Source organism: Pseudonaja textilis, chromosome 10, assembly GCF_049901715.1.
Source record: "Pseudonaja textilis isolate UNSWEBS1 chromosome 10, rPseTex1.2, whole genome shotgun sequence".
NCBI classification, from domain to species: Eukaryota; Metazoa; Chordata; class Lepidosauria; order Squamata; family Elapidae; genus Pseudonaja; species Pseudonaja textilis.
Window position 1 is genome coordinate 23,204,686 of NC_141999.1, and position 19,101 is coordinate 23,223,786.

Consider the following 19,101-nt stretch of genomic DNA (forward strand, 5'->3'; position numbering starts at 1 on the left):
CCTTCTGGATTCCAGTTCTGGTTCCCTTTCCTATCAGTTCTTCTAAGTTGTGATCCAGTTCCTGAACACTGGCTGTGATTCTACCTGTCTAAAAATACACCCGCATGCTTGAATTTGGCTGCTTCTGTGTGTGTGTGTGTGTATTTGTGTATCCGTGTACAAATTTTTGTGACCGCAGTAGATTTTGGATGAAAAATCCTGCTTAAGGGAGTGAGAGCGGTAGCTCCTCTGAAGGTGCATAACAAATAAGCATGCCCCTATATTAAAAAAAATAATCAACGTTACTTTAAATTACATAATTCTCTACGCAGGGCATTGAATTTTCACTTTCTTAATTGGAATCTTTCTTTTTTTTCCCTGCTGGCAATGAAGTAGCTTTTGCTAAACCTGGGTGCTTTTTGAGCAGCGTATCTACCCAGCCATTAAAACTACCTGGAAAACGGTGACAATTGTCAGAAATGAAAAGACACGCAGTCCAGAGGAAAGCAGCTTTTGAACATGGCTGACTTTGAGGTTTCCACAAGGACTCCACCAAGAAGTAGTTGGTGTTCGTTGAAGAGGGACATTTTTCTGTAGCAATTACATTTACATCACATTAATATTCTCCAGAGAAGGGCAGCACCTGCCAGTCTCGGGGAGTGGGAGGGGGCATAGTAAAGCAAGGAGGTTAATATTCTTTGCCAAAACACAGGCCCATAACTATAATTATTACATATTATATGTTAAGAAAGTCAATATTGCAAATCCTCAAAGATGCTATCTAAATCAGGGTCTCCAACCTTGGTGACTTTAAGCCTGGTGGACTTCAACCTCCCAGAATTCCCCAGCCAGCAAAGCTGGCTGGGGAATTCTGGGAGTTGTAGTCCACCAGGCTTAAAGTCACCAAGGTTGGAGACCCCTAATCTAAATGACAGTAAAGTTTGTCTTACTCGTCCATGCTAAAATAAGTTATCCCTAATTCACAAGAATTGGACTAACGCCCTGATTCCACAACTTGCTGGAACGGTCCACGTTTGACTTGACTCCAGAGCTTGCTTTATTTCAAACCTTATATAGCTCTGAAGTCATAAAACATTCGTTACATCTCATATTTGCTGCTGCTTGTGCTTAACACCTCTTGTCACAGAACTAATGGCCAGGTGATGTGGAAGTGGTAAAACCAGCCAGATTAGAAGAGACAGTACGATGTGTTCACAGAAGCATAACTTGGATTACCTGCCTCCCGGCGTGATTTAGACCAGTAGAATTTTTGTAAACTGTTCTTGCCTTGTTAAAAGTACAAACTAGAAATAAAGCATGAAAGCTGGCGTTTGTGACTCCCAATTTAGATCTTGTATTACCTTGAAAGCGAATACCTTGATTCTGTACCACGTCTTTTGGTTAGAAACACAGCCACGGAAACGTCCTGAATGGTTGGGGATGGTTGGGATTTAAAGTAAAGGTGACAGGTAAAATGGAAAAAAAATGAACAGATGGTTTAATGCAGGTGTAGTTCTCAACTTACAAGTTGTAAGTGTGACCATTTCAAGGTCACAGCGGCAACTGAAAAAAGGGACTTATGACTGTTTTTCACACTTACGACCATTGCAGCGTCCCCCTGGTCACGTGATCAAAATTCAGACACACAACTGACTCATTTATGACAGTTGCGGTGTCACACAATCACTTTTTTGCAACCTGCTGACAAGCAAAGTCAATGGGGAAGTCAGATTCACTTAACAACGGTGTTACTGCAAGGATTCCCTTAACAGTGGCAAGAAAGATCGCAGTGGGGCCAAACCCGCGTAACAAATATTTCACTTAACAACAGAAATTTGGCTCTCAATTGTAGTCCTAAGTTGAGGAGTACCTGTAATTGGGAGAAAGCACAGGTAAAGTTATTAACAGGAGAAGAGATCAGGGATCTTAAAATTTTTATTAAAGGCATAATGACTAATGTGGAATGTAAATAAATTTTAATGGGCTACAAATTCATTGTGTTTGTCGAGATATTTTGAAATGGCAAAACACTTTTCCAAGTATGTTGAGTCCAAAAATCTCACAATACTGCTGCTGTCCTTTAGAAAAATCCAGGTTTTCTAAAATGTCGCTTTGAGGTCACCATAGGCCAGGGGGGTCTTCAAACTTGACAGCTTTAAGACTTGTGGACTTCCCACTCCCAGAATTCTCCCTCCGGTCACGTTAGCTGAGGAATTTTGGGAGTTGAAGTCCCCAAGTCTTAAACTTGCCAAGTTGGAAGATCCTTGCCCTAGGCTCTCTTACAATCAATCCATCCATCCATCACAATAGAGCTGGAAGGGACCTTGAAGGTCTTCTAGTCTAACCCCTTGCTCAAGCAGGAATACCCTATCCCAAGGGTCTTCAAACTTGGCAAGTTTAAGACTTGTGGACTTCAACTCCCAGATTCCTCAGCTAACATGACTGGAGGAGGAATTCTGGGAGTTGAAGCCCACCAGTCTTAAAGCTGCCATGTTTGAAGACCCCTATCCTATTTCAGACAAGCCGCTGTCCAGCCTCGTCTTAAAACCCTCCAGTGATGAAGCAACGTCGAAGAGGGAAACGAGGCAGTGTGTTAAGTGCGGGAAGAACAAGGGCTGCCCGAGGAAGCCTATGTTTTTTTAAAAAATATTTTCAATTCAGATTAAAATGAAAACAAAGCCAAAAACTGGGTCAAACATTCCAGCCCGGTTGTTAGATGACGTCACCGTCTTGCCTAGCTGCCGTCAAACGCGCATATTCCACGACGCCGCGCCCTCCCGGTGACGTCACCCTCAGCGCGACTGTAGCGTCGAAAGCCTCCCCCCCTCCTTGGCCGTCGCGTCCTGTGGGGGGGGAGGAGAAGACATGGAGGATGGGGCTGTCCCCGGCGGTGCCTGAGTCGGGATGGAGTCTCCCCGTAGCTCTGCCTTCCTGGAGGACAGCTTCACCCGCTTCTCCTCCCAAAGCAACGTCTACGGCCTAGCGGCCTTGCCCGGGGCAGCTCGGGGCGGCGGGCGAGGACAAGAGGGGCCAGCGGGGTCGGAGGAAGCCGGGGGAGAGCTCTTATCCCAATGGGGACCAGACCTTTCAGCGGGGCTTGGTGGGGGCGGCCAGGCGGGGGGCCCCGGGGAAGGTCCGGGGGGGCTCCTGGTGGCCACCCTCAAAGGGAAAGTCATTTATTTCCGCTACCAAGACATGAAGCGGAACCTGCGGCCGGTGGCCAGGGAGGTGCAGTTCACCTACATCCCAGGTAAGGGTGGGGGGTTGTGTGTGCCCATGTCTGGGGTGGGGGTTCTAGGGGAGAGGGGCTGGGGGCTCCTGCCTAGTCTTCCCTGCTGCATCAACTGAGGGATAGGATCAAGGTCACGTGAAGTATTAAATACCACTTTATAATCCTTTTGGTAAGACCACACCTGGAATGCTGCATCCAGTTTTGGTCACCGAATAGCAATAGCCCTTAGACTTATATGCCGCTTCACGGTGCTTTTACAGCCCTCTCTAAACGGTTTAGAGAGTCAGCATTTTGCCCCCTGTAACAATCTGGCTCCTCGTTTGATCGACCTCGGAAGGACGGAAGGCTGAGTCCACCCTTGAGCCGGTCAGGATCAAACTTCTGGCAGTTGGCAGAGTTAGCCTGCAATATTGGATTCTAAAAGAAAGGGAGGAAGGAAAGAAAATAGCAGTAGCACTTAGACTATATACCGCTTTACAGTGTTTTATGGCCCTTTCTAAGCGGTTTACAGAGTCAGCATTTTATGAAGGACAGAAGGCTGAGTCAACCTTGAGCCGGTCAGAATCGAACTGTTGGCAATGAACAGTAAGTCTGCAATACTGCATTCTAACCACTGTGCACCATGGAAGGAAGGAAGGAAGGAAAGAAGGAAGGAAGGAAGGAGTAATAGTCCATAGACATATATAACGTTTTACACTGCTTTCCAGCCCTCTCTAAGCAGTTTACAGAGTCGGCCTCTTGCCCCCAACAATTTGGGTCCTCAATTTACTGACCTCGGAAGGAGGGAAGGCTGAGTCAATCTTGAGATCTGAATTGATGAGATTTGAACTGCCAAATTGCAAGCAAGCAAAGTCAATGGGGAAGCCAGATTCGCTCAATGACCGTGTTACTAACTTAACAACTGCAGCAATTCACTTAACAAGAAAAGTCATAAAATGGAGCAAAACTCACTTAACAAATGTCTCACTTAGTGACAGAAATTTTGAGCTCGATTGTGGTCTTAAGCTGAGGGCTACCTGTATATGAAGGAGATTCCAAGTCATAAATGATGGATTTGTAAAATGTAACTGCCTGCAAGAGAAAATGATGTTCTTTCTGTGATCTTTGGTAGCACGGCACAATATAAGTAGCTCTTTTATTTTTCCAGTTGATGCTGAGATTGTTTCTATTGACACTTTCAACAAACCATCTCCCAAAAGAGGCCTTGTTGTGGGAATTACCTTCATTAAGGTATGCAGGTCATTTCATTCCCTGTTTTTCCTGCAACATGTTACAGTGACGTGCATACATTTGCTATGTTCTTTTAAGGCATGCAGCATTTTTGCAGTAATGTTGTGCGCTGCAAATCAAACATTTGTTTTGCTGTTGTTGGAACCCAGTTTTATCACAAAGTTGTGCTACTGAGCAGCTGTCCTCAGTAAGTGACTTGTAGGTCCTTGAAAATTTGAAGTTCAGCAAAAAAGTTTTCTATGCAACCATATTTCCTTTGAATTTAGATTTAATTCCGATGGTTTCAGGGTATAGCTGTGTCATTTTATTGACAGCAGTATGGAAATAATTTAATCCCTTCTAAGAGGTTTTGCAACTTCTCAGTTGGCCTATATAGCTTTGAGATTTCCAGGGGATCTCCTATTCAATTGCTGTTTAGCTCTGTTCAATAGAATAGAATAGAATAGAATAGAATAGAATAGAATAGAATAGAATAGAATAGAATAGAATAGAATAGAATAGAATTCTTTATTGGCCAAGTGTGGTTGGACACACAAGGATTTTGTCTTGGTGCATATGCTCTCAGTGTACATAAAAGGAAAGATACATTTGTCAAGAATCATAAGGTACAACACTGAATGATAGTCATAGGGTACAATAAGCAATTAAATGCTACTAGGAAACAGTCAATATAGCGACAAAGTTACAGTCATATGGTCACAAATGGGAGGAGAGGGATGATAAGGAGTGATAAGAAGATTAATAGTAATAAGAATGCAGACTTTTTAAATAGTTGGACAGTGTTGAGGGAATTAATTGTTTAGCAGAGTGATGGCATTCGGGGAAAAAACTGTCCTTGTGTCTAGTTGTTCTGGTGTGCAGTACTTTATAGTGTCATTTTGAGGGAAGGAGTTGAAACAGTTTATGTCCAGGATGTGAGGAGTCTGTAGATATTTTCACAGCCCTCTTTTTGACTCGTGCAGGATGCAGGTCCTCCATGGAAGGTAAGTTGGTAGTAATTGTTTTTTCTGCAGTCCTAATTATCCTCTGAAGTCTGTATCCTGTTGGGTTGCAGAACCAAACCAGACAGTAACACATGTGCACTGGGAACAGGTTCCCCTTGTTTCTCTCCCTCGCTGCTGTCAGACTCTGGAGGCTCCGGAGTCAGCACCCCACTCCCAGATGGTCCTGGCCCCATCTCTGCATCGCACGCAGGACCCTCGTCCGAGTCCTCCCCAGACTCCCAGACTGGTCCCCGTTCTTCCCCACTGTCCAATTCTGCTGCCATCTGCACAGGCTGCCAACGAACCACAACACCTGCTTCTAAGCCAGGAGTCCCCAAGCTTGGCAACTTTAAGACTTGTGGACTTCTGGGAGTTGAGATGCACAAGTCTTTATGCTTAGCATCACAGAAAGTACCATTTAAAACAGCAGAGGGCATCTGTGCAAACTTGGAACCATGGAAGGCCCCCAGTGCTCTGATCTGACTTCTGTGAATAAAGCTTGAATCCGTCAGCATCGATGTGAGAACAAAACAGTCCTTTATTTTTCGACAAGTGTAGGTTGACTGCTAATGAAACAGAATTAATGGAGGCTGTGGAGTGGCCAGAGATGACTTCAGGGCCTTCCTTCCGTCCGTTGATTTGTCTGGATTTTTCATTTGCATAAATAGCAGTAGCACTTAGATTTGTATAACTCTTCGCAGTGTTTTTACAGCCCTCTCTAAGCAGTTTACAGAGTCAGCCTCTTGCCCCCAACATATCTGGCTCCTCATTTGACCAACTTTGGAAGGATGGAAGGCTGAGTCAATCTTGAGCCAGTCAGGATCGAACTGGCAGTGGGCAGAGTTAGCCAGCAATGCTGCATTCTAACCACATGGATGGAAGGAAGGAAGGAAGGAAGGAAGGAAGGAAGGAAGATAGCAGTAGCACTTAGACTTATATACCGCTTCACAGTATAAGCAGTTTACAGAGTCAGCATTTTGCCCCCAACAATCTAGCTCCTCATTTGACCGACCTCGGAAGGAAGGCTGAGTCTACCTAGAGCCTGGTGAGATTTGAACTGTCCAATTGCAGGCAGCCGGCAGGCAGGCGGAAGTAGCCTGCAGGACTGCGCTCTAACCACTGCGGCACTGCAGCTCACCCCTCAAATCAAAGGGGACCCATCCCCACGCAAGGCTGCTTTAATAAGATAAAATCTAGAAGACACTCTAGGCACTGAGATCTCTGCTTTTCTAGGCCTCATGCGCTGGATTCTCCTTTTGGGGGGTGGGGGTGTCGGTGAGTATCTCCTGTCCCTGATATTCCCAGTTGACTATTGCTGGCTATTCCATCCCTTCTTGCTGTTGCTTAGCAACTGGGTGGGACAGAATGATTGGCAGCAGACCAAGAATATTGTCATGTTGCTGCTGATAAATAACTGGATTTCTTTGGAAACTTGGCCCGAGGCTCGTGGTTTAATTAGGGCGCCCGTCGGAACCCTGACAGATATTTTATAGGTTTTATTAACATGCAACACTGGTGTTCAACGAAAAATCCATTAATATGATAATTGCGTATGAATTTTCTCTTGGTTCTTTTCCCCTCTTTTTTTGGCTAAACGTATTTCTTATCTTTTCCCTAGAACCTGTATTCTCCCATCACTCACCTTTATTCGCTTAGTGACAGGTTGTTGGATCCTACAGGTAGACTTCGACTTACAATGATTTGATTTGGTGACCGTTCAAAATTAACCACGGCACCGAGAAAAGGGGCTTATGGCCGTTTTTCACACCACCGTAGTCACATGATCAAAATTCAGACACTTGGCTCCTATTTATGACGGTCATCCCGGGATCCCCTTTTGCGACCATCTGACAAGCAAAGGCAATGGGGAAGCCGGATTCACTTAACCGTGCGACTGACTGAACAACGGCGGGGATTCGCATAGCAACAGTGGCAGGAAAGGACGTAAAATGGGGCAAGGCTCACTTAAGAACTGTCTCGCTTAGCGACCGAAAACTTGGGTTCCATTGTGGTCGTAAGTCGAGGACTAACTGTCATTTTACAACGTGGAATATAAGCCACATGTTTTTTGTTTTTTTTCATGGTCTTATTTTCCTTTTTCAGGATTCTGGAGACAAAGCCAGCCCGTTCCTTAATATTTATTGCGACTATGAACCCGGCTCTGAATACAATCTGGATTCTATTGCACGTAAGTTTTCTCCGCACAACTCTGCTCTCTGATGCCATCTGTTTTTTCTTCTTCCTGTTTTTCCCTCCCTGGCCTCTTCAAGGTTTTCTGAAAATCCTCCCTTTTGAGAGAATGGATATAAGAAAAATAGCGAAGGTCCTTCATTCGTGCAGTTGTCCCTGGGACAAATGTTTCCTTGTTTATTAAAAAAATATGACTCTTTTAAACAATTGATTCCCCGTGGCTGCTGTTTTAACACGAGAACAGAAACACTTAGTTATTGTGTTTCCCCGAAAATAAGACCCTGTCTTATATTGGTTTTGGCCACCAAAAAAGGCACCAGGTCTTATTTTCAGGGGATGTCATCCACTGATTAACCTAACTTGCGCGCGTCACCTCCATCCTCCTTTTCGCGGTCAGAGGCCTTCAGGAACTACTACTTCTGCGTCTGGCAAGGCTTTCCAATAACAGAGCTCTGGATTGATCCAGAGCTTTCTTATCAGCTACAGAGGCCTTCAGGAAAGCCTTGCCAGCCTTGCAAGCTGCAGAAGTGGTGGGCTGGCAAGGCAGGTGTCGGGGGTGTGCGAGGTCTGGCTACAACTGTCCAAAGGTAAGTAGTAGGGCAGCTCCACTCCCACCCCGATCCCTAACCTAGCTTAACTTTTACTCATCCACTCTGGAGTGGGCAGGATCTTAATTGGGGCTTATTTTGGGGGTAAGGCTTATATTGAGTGCTCATGTAAAAAAACCAAGCTAGGACTTACTTTCAGGGTAGGTCATATTTTCCAGGAAACAGGGTAGTTGCTCCAAGTGATAGAAACCATGATGACTACAAGAACCAGCATGCAGTGCCTTTTACCTTGCAATCAAGAGACTTCTTTTGCGGACACTTGGCTTGGTATATTTTTCAAAGAATATCTCGGAAATTGTATCTAGCTAGGGTAATAATGCCAACTCCTTGATAATGATAATTTCCCTTCAGTTTGAGGATATTATTTCTCTTGGACACGCTCATAATCCCCCAATGTAAACCTTACAGATCGGGTCTCCAACCTTGGCAACTCTAAACCTGGTGGACTTCAATGCCCAGAATTCAAAGCAAAGCTGGCCGGAGAATTCTGGAAGTTGATGTCCGCCAGGCTTAAATTTGCCAAGGTTGGAGATTCCTCCTATAGGTAATCCTCAACTTACGAACCAGAACTGGGACAAGAATTTCCATTGATAAAGAAGGCAGTTGTGAAACAAAACATGCCTGATTTTATTACCTTTTTAACCATGCTTAAGCAAATCACCGCAGTTGTTAAGTGAATCGGGTGGTCATTCAGTGAATCTGGTGTCAGGGTTCTGGCACAGTCACCTATGACCCTGTTTCCCGCCTCCTCCCTGGTTGTATCATAAATCAGATTCTCCAATGAAGCACGTTCACAGGGCTGGGTGTCCTCAATCACATTCTCCAAAGAAGGATTTTCCCAGGCAGACGATCCGGTAGCCTAGCTACAATCTTTGTCAGATAAGCGTGGAATGTACTTCTGGTTTTGAACTGCCGTTTATTGCTCCTTCACATTCCCCCCCCCTCTTGTTTATGGCAACTTGAAAACAGGCATAGGAATGTTTTACAAGTTGACATTTGGCTTCCCTCATTGACTTTGCTTGCTAGAAGCCGGTTGGGAAGGACCTAAAGGATAATCACACAACCCTGGGACACTTCAACCCATTGAAAATACAGCCCGGTTGAATTTTGATCACGTGACTGGCAGGATGCTGTGACGGTCGTAGGTGTGAGGACTGGTTGTGAGTCACTTTTTCGCTGCTGTTGTGACTTTGGTCACTGTTCTGACCCAACCAGATTCCCAGAAAGCAAACACAGACAAAGGCAGCAGCCCCCCCCACCCTTTCAAGGTTTAATCACGAATGCTGTTCCTTTATAGATAAAAGGCTGCTTTCCAACCATTATCTCCGACAAGAAAGAGCCTTGCCAAGTTGTTTGTCAAGGCTGCCAATAACCCAGAGATAATAACTAATTTGCAAGATTCTCCAAACACAAACTAAGATGTCCACCAGTTGAGCTTCAGAGCTTCTTTGCTGTCTGCAAAGAACACTTTTCCAAACCTAGTTTTATCCTCTTGAGGAAGGAGTCATTACCTGGCAGCCTTACTCTCGAGTCGCCTGTGCTGCTGTAATTGTTCTTTCCTCCGAGCAATCCTTTGTGCACGTGCGCTTGGCACAGGCTCCTTGGGAACCTCCTCGTCACTGCTGCCAGCCCCCACCATCTCTGAAGGCAGCAGTCCACTCCCTGATGGTCCTGGCCCTTCATCAGAGTCCTCACTCTCCTCAGCCATCTGCACCTGCTGCTGGATAACCACAACAGCCACTAAACAAATGGTTATAAGTTTGGGAACCTTGCCTGTTTCTCATTGGTTCTCCTGTTCCTTTTTTCCCTTTTTGGTTCTTCACAGAAAGCTGCTTGAACCTGGAATTACAGTTCACACCTTTCCAGCTGTACCATGCAGAGTACGTACCTCCACAAATCGAGGCAACCTTTTGCCTTCGCCGTTCGCCCCCTTCCCCTGCTGACGTTAACTCAGTCATAGCCAGGCAGAAACTGCACACATCGGTGTTTACTAGAAAGGACAAGGAAGGAAAGGAGAGGCGAGGAAAGAAGGACAGAGAAGGCAGGAGAGGAAAGGAGGGAGGGAGAAAATGGGAACGGAAGGAAGGAAAAGGCAGGGCAAGGAAGGGAGAAGAAGACAGGAGAAGAAAGAAGAATGCAAGACGAGGAAGGAAGGAAATAGGAATGGGAGGGTGGATGGGTGGGAGGAAGGAAGGAAGGAAGGAGAAAGCAAGACAAGGATGGAAAGAAGACAGGATGGGAAGAAGACAGGAGGATGCAAGATGAGGGAGGAAGGGAAGTAGGAAATAGGAATGGAAGTGAGGAGTGAGGGAGGGAGGGAGGAAAGGAAGGAAGGAAGGAAGGAAGGAAGGAAGGAAGGAAGGAAGGAAGGAAGGAAGGAAGGAAGGAAGGAAGGAAGGAGAAGCAGGACAAGGAGGGAGGGAGGAGGAAGGGGAAGGAAGGAAAGAAAGAAAGAAGAAGGAAGGAAGGAAGGAAGGAAGGAAGGAAGGAAGGAAGGAGAAGCAGAACAAGGAGGGAGGGAGGAGGAAGGGGAAGGAAGGAAAGAAAGAAAGAAGGAAGGAAGGAAGGAAGAGAAAGAAGGAAAGAAAGAAAAGAGGAAAGAAAAAGAAAGGAAATTTGTTCTCCAGCAAATGACGTTCGTGGCCTTGAATCTGGAGATGACGTACGTCTGTCATGACTAATATAATCCAGGGAAAACATACACTTTCTATATTTGCCTGCTTCACTTTCTGAGCTAATGGCTGTCAGCTGCACTCGGGATGCTTGAGTTTTCCAGCCAGCCAATGAGTAGACCTCCAAGAATTTTCTAAATTAAAATAGTTGGAGGTGCACTGCAGCTCCAAAGTCGTTACTATGGTTAAGCTCAGCCTTGCTTCCTCTTCAGTGAGCCAGTCCTTTATCCCTCATCATGAGTCACTACCTTAACCGTGTCTCCTCTGAGATACTTCCGCACTCGAGAAGAAACAAGGATCCCGGTCAGAAACACAGGATAATTAATTTTTTTTCCCCCTTCCTCTCTTTGTCCGGTGTCCATTTAAGTGGAACTGGCGAGAGGACAAGTTCTCTTAAACTGGCTTCTTTCTGGTGACTTGACGTACAGCCAGCCTCAAATCCATTCCCCTAACTTCACCTTTGGCAATACCTAGTTGTAGATTAAACCAGACACAGAATTCGCATCGGAACCCGTGTATTCTCCTTGTGGAAGTACGGTGGTGGGGTTTCAAAACTGACATATTTCGATGCTGCTTTTGGTGGGCCGTAGAGTCCAGGTTGCTGATCGTCCAGAGACCGTCTTCCTTCTGAGCGGAAACGATCCGGCGGTTCATCTTTACAAAGAGGTGAGACCTCCAGTTAGACTTGGCTTTTCTGGGCATTCTAGCCCCCTCTCCTCTATGGTGCCTCTGCAAGTTCTCCTTTTAGGTCCTTCGTGGTTGGTTTGGTTTTTAAATCCCAGCGTTCTACTGCAAAGGGCCCCTTTCTCCTTTTTCTTTCTTGGGTTCCATCATATCTCAAGTATTTCCCACCCACCCACCCCCCAATCACTGTGTAGTGAGGTTAAGCCGTTGCTGTCTTAAAATTAAGAAAAGAAAAAAGAAAACCCAACAGTTTTTAACACCTTTTCTGGTGCGAGCTGAGCTAGGAGAGGACAACTGGCAAAGCTTTGAGTCATCACGATTAGACATTTCCGATGCAGCCTTCGCAACAGACAGGTCATCCGGCAACTTCAGTAGTAGTCCTCGGCCAATGGTGGGGTTCGAATTCTTTTTTACGGCCAGTTCTGTGGGCGTGGCTTGATGGGCATGGCCTGGCTTGGTGGGCGTGGCAGGGGAAGGGGACTGCAAAATCCCCCTTCCCTCGCCAACCCACTAACCTGCTTTCCAGCTCCGTTCTCCCACGGGAGGGAAATCTTGGGCCTCATTTGTGTTGTAAGTCAAGGACCACCCGTGTTTCTAATAGAGATGAACTGGTGGGGGGCGGGGAACCCCAGGATATGCAGAAAATAGGGAATCTCTTTCTCCTTCTGTTCTATGGGAGCAATTGGATAGGAGCCCCCCCCGGAAATCCCAAGGCCTGTAGGCAGAATTTGGGGGGGACTCAGTGGGGGTCGTAAGACGAGGACCTTCCTCTACCTCCTTTTATTGATTTTGCAGAATGAAGAGCTCCATCAATTTGAGGAGCAGCCGGTCGAGAATCTCTTTCCAGAGCTTAAGGAACTACCCAGCAAGTAGGCAAACCTGGTTTGTTATCAAGGCTTGAGGTCGGGGGTGGGGGGTGGGGGTGGGGCAGAATGAAAAGAGGCAAACAATGATGGCTCAGTGATCTGCTTAACCCATAATGTGGCTGATGGGGTTTAGTTTGACGTCTTGTGCGAAACCAAGAATTGTGGTTTGCTAATTAAACCAGAGGTTAGTGTGTTGGGTGTGGTAGGGACTTAACACAGGTAAACTTCAGCTTATGACTATAATGGAGCCTTCATCCTAACCCTTCCTTCCTTCCTTTTCTGTTTTTCCTTCCTTCCCTCCTTCTCCTTCCCATTTTCCTTCCTTCCTTCCATCCTTCCCTCCCTCCTTTCTTCCTTCCCTTCCCTTCCCTCCCTCCCTCCCCTTTCCTTCCTTCCCTCCCTCCTTCCTCCCTCCCTCCTGTCTTTCTCTCCCTCCCTCTCTCCCTTCTCCCTTCCTTCCTTCCTCTCTCTCTTCCTCCCTCTCTCACTTCCTTCCCTCCCCTTCCCTCCCTCCCTCCTGCCTCCCTCCCTCCCTCCTGCTTTCCCTCCCTCCCTCTCTTTCTCTCCTTCCTTTCTTCCCTCCCTTCTCTCCTCCCTCCCTCTCTCTCTTCCTTCCTTCCTTCCTTCCTTCCTTCCTTCCTTCCTTCCTTCCTTCCTCCCTTCTTCCTTCCTTCCTCTCTCTCTTCTTCCCTCTCTCCTTCCTTCCCCTCCCCTTCCTCCCTCCCTCCTGCCTCCCTCCCTCCCTCTCTCTTTCCTCCCCTCTCCTCTCCTTCCTCTCCTTCCTTTCTTCCTTCCCTTCCCCTCCTCCTCCCTCCCTCCCTTCTGCTTCCTTCCTTCCTCTCCTTCTTCCTTCCTTCCTTCCTTCCTTCCTTCCTTCCCTCCCTCCCTCCCTTCCCTTCCTCCCTCTCTCTCTTCCTCCCTCTCTCTTCCTTCCCTCCCTTCTTTTCAGCATCCTCTGGCTCGATGTCTACAACATTCCCCATTCAGGGCAGCGGATCACAGCTTTCGGCTGCCAGAGCGGATACATCCGGGTTGCTCAGGTTGAACCAGCCAAGCGAGGTAAGGTCCCACCTCCACCCGCTTCCCCAGGAGGGCGGGGGCTTAACTCGGGCTCTTCCTCAAAGTTTGGACTGCAGCCTGGTAAGTGAAGGGCGCTTGGGTTGATTGATTGATTGATTGATTGGCGCCCCTTCTCTTCTTCTGGACTCAAGTGGTGCTGCAGAGCTGGAGCATCCAACAAGACAGTCCCATCTCCAAGGTCTTAGTCTTTGCTCTCCCAAGCACCAGCCAGTCGGACGACCCAGCCGGGATTGCGACTACGAAAGGTGAGATCCAAAGAGAAGGGGAGATGAGGATTGGGAAGGAGAGCCTCCCCTTTGGTGGCCCAGAAGAACCATGTATATCAGAGGTCTCCAAACTTGGCCACTTTGAGACTGGTGGGCTTCAACTCCCAGAATTCTCCAGCCAGCTATGAATTCTGGGAGTTGAAGTCCACCAGTCTTAAAGGGGCCACGTTTGGAGACCCCTGATCTATCAGCTTCTTCACAGAATTGGGATTTCTGTAGGATTTAGGGCAAGAGTCTTCCAACATGGCAAGTTTAAGATTTGTGCACTTTTTACTCCCAGAATTCCTCAGCTGACGTGAGAAGAGGAATTCTGGGAGTTCAAGTCCACAAGCCTTAAACGTGCCAGGTTTGGGGACCCCTTAACTCTTATCTTTCTCAACCAACTTGAAGAGGGGTGGACTCCAACTCCCAGAATTTCTGGGATTGAAGTCCACCCCTCTTCAAGTTGCCAAAGATGGATTCACTCAACCCAACTTCTCTGCTCTCTGGTCCTTCGCATCTCACCCAGGCACCACCAGTCCCGACCCTCAAAGCTACAGCGTCCTCGTAACCAGCATGCTCGAACTCTCGGTGGTCTACAGGTGAGTAAAGTACGTGGAACGGGAAATCTATCCCCTGCCCACCTGGCTTCTGCTTGCTTGAGAACTCGTTTTTCCCCCTTTCCCTTCTAGGAATGTGCTGCACAGTGGTCTGGAGGACCAGTTGGTCTTGCCCCTGAGTAACCAGTACGACAGCGTACTCTGTGCCCTGGTGACCGATGTGGACTTCGATAGCGAGCCGGAGATCCTGCTGGGCACCTATGGGCAGGTAAGAGGTTGGTCATTCCTGTCCTCACGGCAAAGGTGTGGCTGTCTGTTGTTGTTTTTTTCCAATAAAATTACGATTAAAGGCATTTACCTAGATCATTGGAAGGTTTTTTTTGCTGGGGGTAAAAATATAAATGGAGTTTGTTGAGGTATTAAGATTTAAGAGCTGACCAGCAGCAGAAATAGCGCACGCGTGCACGTGCAAAACGTAATTGCCAAACCAGTAGTAATGCCGGTTGAATCCCACCCCTGGTTGGGAGGATCAGATGACAGCATCTGAAAATGTACCTTTGAGTTTAGTTTAGGGTTTCGTCCTTGCACCTCGTACAACGGAATCAAACACCATCTTCAGTGCACATCACAACCCTGAAAATGAACACAAACACACATCCTTCATACTCCACACATTGAATTGAAAAACCCCAACACCACACCAACAACTGCACCATACAGTAGAATTCAAAAGAGCTCCTGCCCTGGGATAGAAGCTGTTTTTCAGTCTGTTTGTCCTTGTTTTTATTATTGTCCTGTACCGTTTGCCAGATGGTAATAGTTCAAAAAAAAAAGGGTGCTCAGGATGAGATGGATCTTTGAGGATGTTTTGAACTTTCTTAAGGCAGCGGGAGCTATAAAGCTCTTCCAAAGAGGGGAGAGGGCAACCCATGATCTTCTGGGCAACGACGTTCACCCTCTGGAGTGCGTTCCTATCTGCCCCTGTGCAATTGGCAAAGCCTACACAGGTGTGTAGTAAGTTAAGATACTCTCTATGGTGCAGCGGTAGAAGGTCACCAGCAATTTTTCATCCGTCTGTTGTTTTTTGAGAAGTCTCAGGTAGTCTAATCTCTGCTGGGCCCTTTTGACCAGGGCTGCAATGTGAGCCCCCCAGGTCAGGTCCTTTTTTAGGGTAACACCCAGAAACTTAAAACTGGCCACTTGCTCCCCTCGGTCTCCACTGATAAGCAAGGGCTGGAGGTCTGATCCTCTATATAGTCCACTATAAGCTCCTTCGTCTTATTGATGTTGAGGACCAAGTTATTGTCTCCACACTACAAAAGCAACCAGTCCACCTCATCTTGATAGGCAGACTCATCCCTCCCCCACGGAGATGAGTCCCACCACTTTCCGCTTCCACAACCATGAGGGGTAGAAGCTTAGTTTTTAAGAATACTGAGTTCTAAAGATAATACCTTGATTTTATTTTTCCTGTCCTGCTTAGCAGTATTATTATGCAACCTCCTTGGTCTTTTAGGAGCTTTTATGCTACAAATACCGGGCTGAAAACACGCGTGTCGCCACCACAGCGAGGCACCATTGTTCCCAGAAGCCTCCTGGGGATTTCCACCTTGTCTGGCAACGCACTTTCCCCAGCCCTTTGTTATCCATGGACTACGTAGACCTGACCTGCGATGGACTCTGCGAACTGGCCGTGGTGTGTCTGAAGGGGTTGCACATACTCCAGGTTTGTGTGCCAGGAGAAGAAGGGGTAGAGAAGACACCTTCAGCGCAAAGCCCACTCAGGAGGCAGAAGCAACATTTGCCAGAATGTTCCTTTTTAATTTGCAATTGAATTACAACTCGATTTACAATTTACACTTGCAAATTGGTTATCCTGCGAAACCTCTAGCCGTTTTTTCGTTTCCTTTAACTACCTTTGAAGCTCCAGTCGGTGCACAATGCAGCGGCCCGCATGGTTGTGTGCAGACCTTGGTGTAAGCACATCTATCCACCTGTCCTGAGGGAGCTGCATCCATTGCCGATTTGCTTCCAGGTGCAATTCAAGATGTGCTGGTTATCACCTTTAAAGCCCTCCGTGGCTTGGGACCAGGTTGTCTGAGGGACCGTCTCTTGCCCATCCACATCTACCCGACCCACTAGAGAAGGGAGGCAAGGAATGTTGCAGGTCCCATCCCCTAAGGAGATACATCTGGTGGGACCCCAAAAGACCCACCTTCTCCGTGGTGGCTTCCTCTCTCTGGAACACCATCCCCCTAGAGATCAGAATTACCTGCACTCTAACACTCTTCTGGAAGGTGCTGAAGACCTGGTTCTGCCAGCGGGCCTGGGGAACCCAGAGTGGGCTGGAGCTCATTAAATGGCTCGTGTGAGGTGCTGTCACCAGGGTGTGTGGGGGGCTATTATTTCTTTTTCTTTTTTATCTACCTCTGTTTCCCAGAAAATAAGACCCTGTCTTATATATATTTTTTGCCACCAAAAAAGGCACCAGGTCTTATTTTGGGGGGAAGACATCCACTGACTAACCTCACTTGCATGCGTCACCCCGCCGGCCTCCTTTTCGCTGTCAGCGGCCTTCAGGAACTACTACTTCTGCGGCCGGCAAGGCTTTCCTGAAGGCCTCTGCAGCCAATAACAGAGCTTTGGATCGATCCAGAGCTTTCTTATCAGCTCCAGAGGCCTTCAGGAAAGTCTTGCTGGCTGCAGAAGAAATGGGCTGGCAAGACAGGTGTAGGGGTGTGCAAGGCCTGGCTACACCTGTCCAAAGGTAAGTAGTAGGGCAGCTCCACCTCCCCATCCCTACCCTAGCTTAATTTTTACCCATCCACTCTGGAGTGGGTGGGATCTTAATTAGGGCTTATTTTGGGGCGTAGGGCTTATATTGGGCGCACGTGTAAAAATCAAGCTAGGACTTACTTTCAGGGTAGGTTGTATTTTCGGGAAAACACTGGTACGATGTTTTCATATCCCTGTAAGCCGCCTTGAGTCGCCATGTGCGAATAGGCAGTATAAATTGTCTTAATAAATAAATATACAAACCACCAAACCAACCGATTTTTGCCCCTCCATGCAGCACAGCCTGACGGACGTCGTCCAGTGCCTTCTAGAGCGGCTTCGGGTGGAAGCGACAAACCGGGCGTCCCAACTGAATGCTTCCGTGCAGGAGCAAGATTCCAGAGTTGGGGATACGGATGGCCGAGGACCAAGAACCTGAGGTCCTGGCTGTGCCTTTCCCCCTTTCCTGTGTTCTTTTCATCCGCTACGAAATGAGGAAGGGACTCGGGAGCAGAGCCACGTCCAAAGGATTCTTCCAGCCTTCTGCAGGGTCCCGGAAAGAGCGTGGGAATTGAGTTTAGGCGCCTGTGAAGGGTAGTGAGAAGACTGATCTGTTCCCGTGACGCTTTCACTGGCATAACTGCAGCTGCCTCAAACCCGGGAAGTGCTCCATGCCCAGCACAGTTCAGTAACTTGTTTGTCTCTGGGCCTCCAAGCGGGGGCGCTACTCCGAACGACCATAGAAAATAAATATTTGTACAGATAGTCCTTTGACTTACAATAGTCCGTTTGAAGTTACAACGGCAGCCCCGGGGGGGAAAAAAGTGACCATTGTGACCATTTTTCACACTTACGACCTGTTGCAACGGTCCCCGGGGGTCACGTGACCAACATTTGGCAACCGCTTCACCTTTATGACCGTCACCTGATCCCCTTTTGCAACCAGTTGACAGGCAAAGTCAATGGCGGGAAGCCAAGATTCATTTAACAGCCGCGTCGCTAACTTTTCACGGCTTTCGTGAGTCCCTTTTCACAACGAAATGGCACGAAAAACAGGGCGGAAGACACCGAGCCTTGTAAATCTTGGGCTCGAGGGTGGTCGTAAGTGGCGGGCTAGGTGTACGAGTAGTGGGGTCTGCTCGCTGTCGGGATAGATAAACTGAAACGGCGAGACTGGTAACTGCTGCCAAGTTACTCGAACTCGGCGTCCTCTCTGTCCACCTGGCCGTTCCCCAGAGCTTCTTGAGAGTAAGGGCCTCTCCGCCTTACAACGGAACGGAAGAAAAGTATCCGAGGGAGACAGCCAGAGGCAAGGAAGCACCTCACTCCAGGCCTTTGAATGGCCCAAGTCCCCCCCTTTTTTGTGCTGTCGTCCGAACCCTAAAGATATTTGCCCCCTAGAATCTCTCCTTTCTGATCCCCCTTCCTTACTCCTGGTCTTTCTGTCCCTCATTTGTCCCCCTCCTAAGCCGATGGAACGGGGACGCGATGGCTCAGGGGCTAAGACGCTGAGCTTGTCAATCAGAAAGGCCGGCAGTTGGGCGGTTCGAACCCCCAGCGCCGCCTAACGGAGCGAGCTCCCGTTCCTTGTCCCAGCAGCTTCTGCCCAACCTAGCAGTTCGAAAGCATGTTAAAAAAAAAAAAAGGCAAGTAGAAAAACAGGGACCCCTTTGGTGGGAAGGGAACAGCGTTCCGTGAGCCGTCGGCGTTTAGTCCTGCCAGCCACGTGACCACGGAGACGTCTTCGGACAGCGCTGGCTCTTCGACTTTGTCACGGAGATGAGTACCGCCCCCTAGAGCCAGAAATGACTAGTACACTTGTGCAAGGGGAATCTTTATGTGTGTGTGTGTGTGTGTCTGGGTGTAGGTATATATGTCTGGGTGTCCTTTTCTCTTCCTTTTCCTCCTCTTCCTCCCTCCTCCTCTTCCTCCCTCCTCCTTTTCCTCCTCCCTCCTCTTCCTCTGCATGGCGACAGAGCTGTCTGTGTTCCAGATTT

The 19,101-nt window shown here is 47.8% G+C and overlaps 1 protein-coding gene across 1 annotated transcript; it reads left to right on the top strand.

Annotated features, from left to right (window-relative positions):
- The first annotated feature begins 2,758 nt into the window (after positions 1 to 2,758).
- Positions 2,759 to 17,869, top strand: KPTN (kaptin, actin binding protein). The gene is made up of 12 exons (XM_026715463.2): positions 2,759 to 3,229; positions 4,359 to 4,441; positions 7,528 to 7,612; positions 10,048 to 10,102; positions 11,485 to 11,560; positions 12,374 to 12,447; positions 13,394 to 13,503; positions 13,656 to 13,769; positions 14,299 to 14,371; positions 14,462 to 14,597; positions 15,846 to 16,055; positions 17,403 to 17,869. The coding sequence occupies exons 1-12, from the start codon at positions 2,884 to 2,886 to the stop codon at positions 17,541 to 17,543; spliced, it is 1,503 nt and encodes a 500-aa protein (XP_026571248.2). The 5' UTR covers positions 2,759 to 2,883; the 3' UTR covers positions 17,544 to 17,869.
- Positions 17,870 to 19,101: the final 1,232 nt, after the last annotated feature.

Excerpts from the sequence above, each read along its gene's own strand:
- KPTN (XM_026715463.2), top strand. The coding sequence starts at position 2,884 with ATGGAGTCTCCCCGTAGCTCTGCCTTCCTGGAGGACAGCTTCACCCGC. Across the intron at positions 11,561-12,373 it reads CGGTTCATCTTTACAAAGAG|AATGAAGAGCTCCATCAATT; the intron begins GTGAGACCTCCA and ends TTGATTTTGCAG. Across the intron at positions 13,504-13,655 it reads GGTTGAACCAGCCAAGCGAG|TGGTGCTGCAGAGCTGGAGC; the intron begins GTAAGGTCCCAC and ends TCTGGACTCAAG.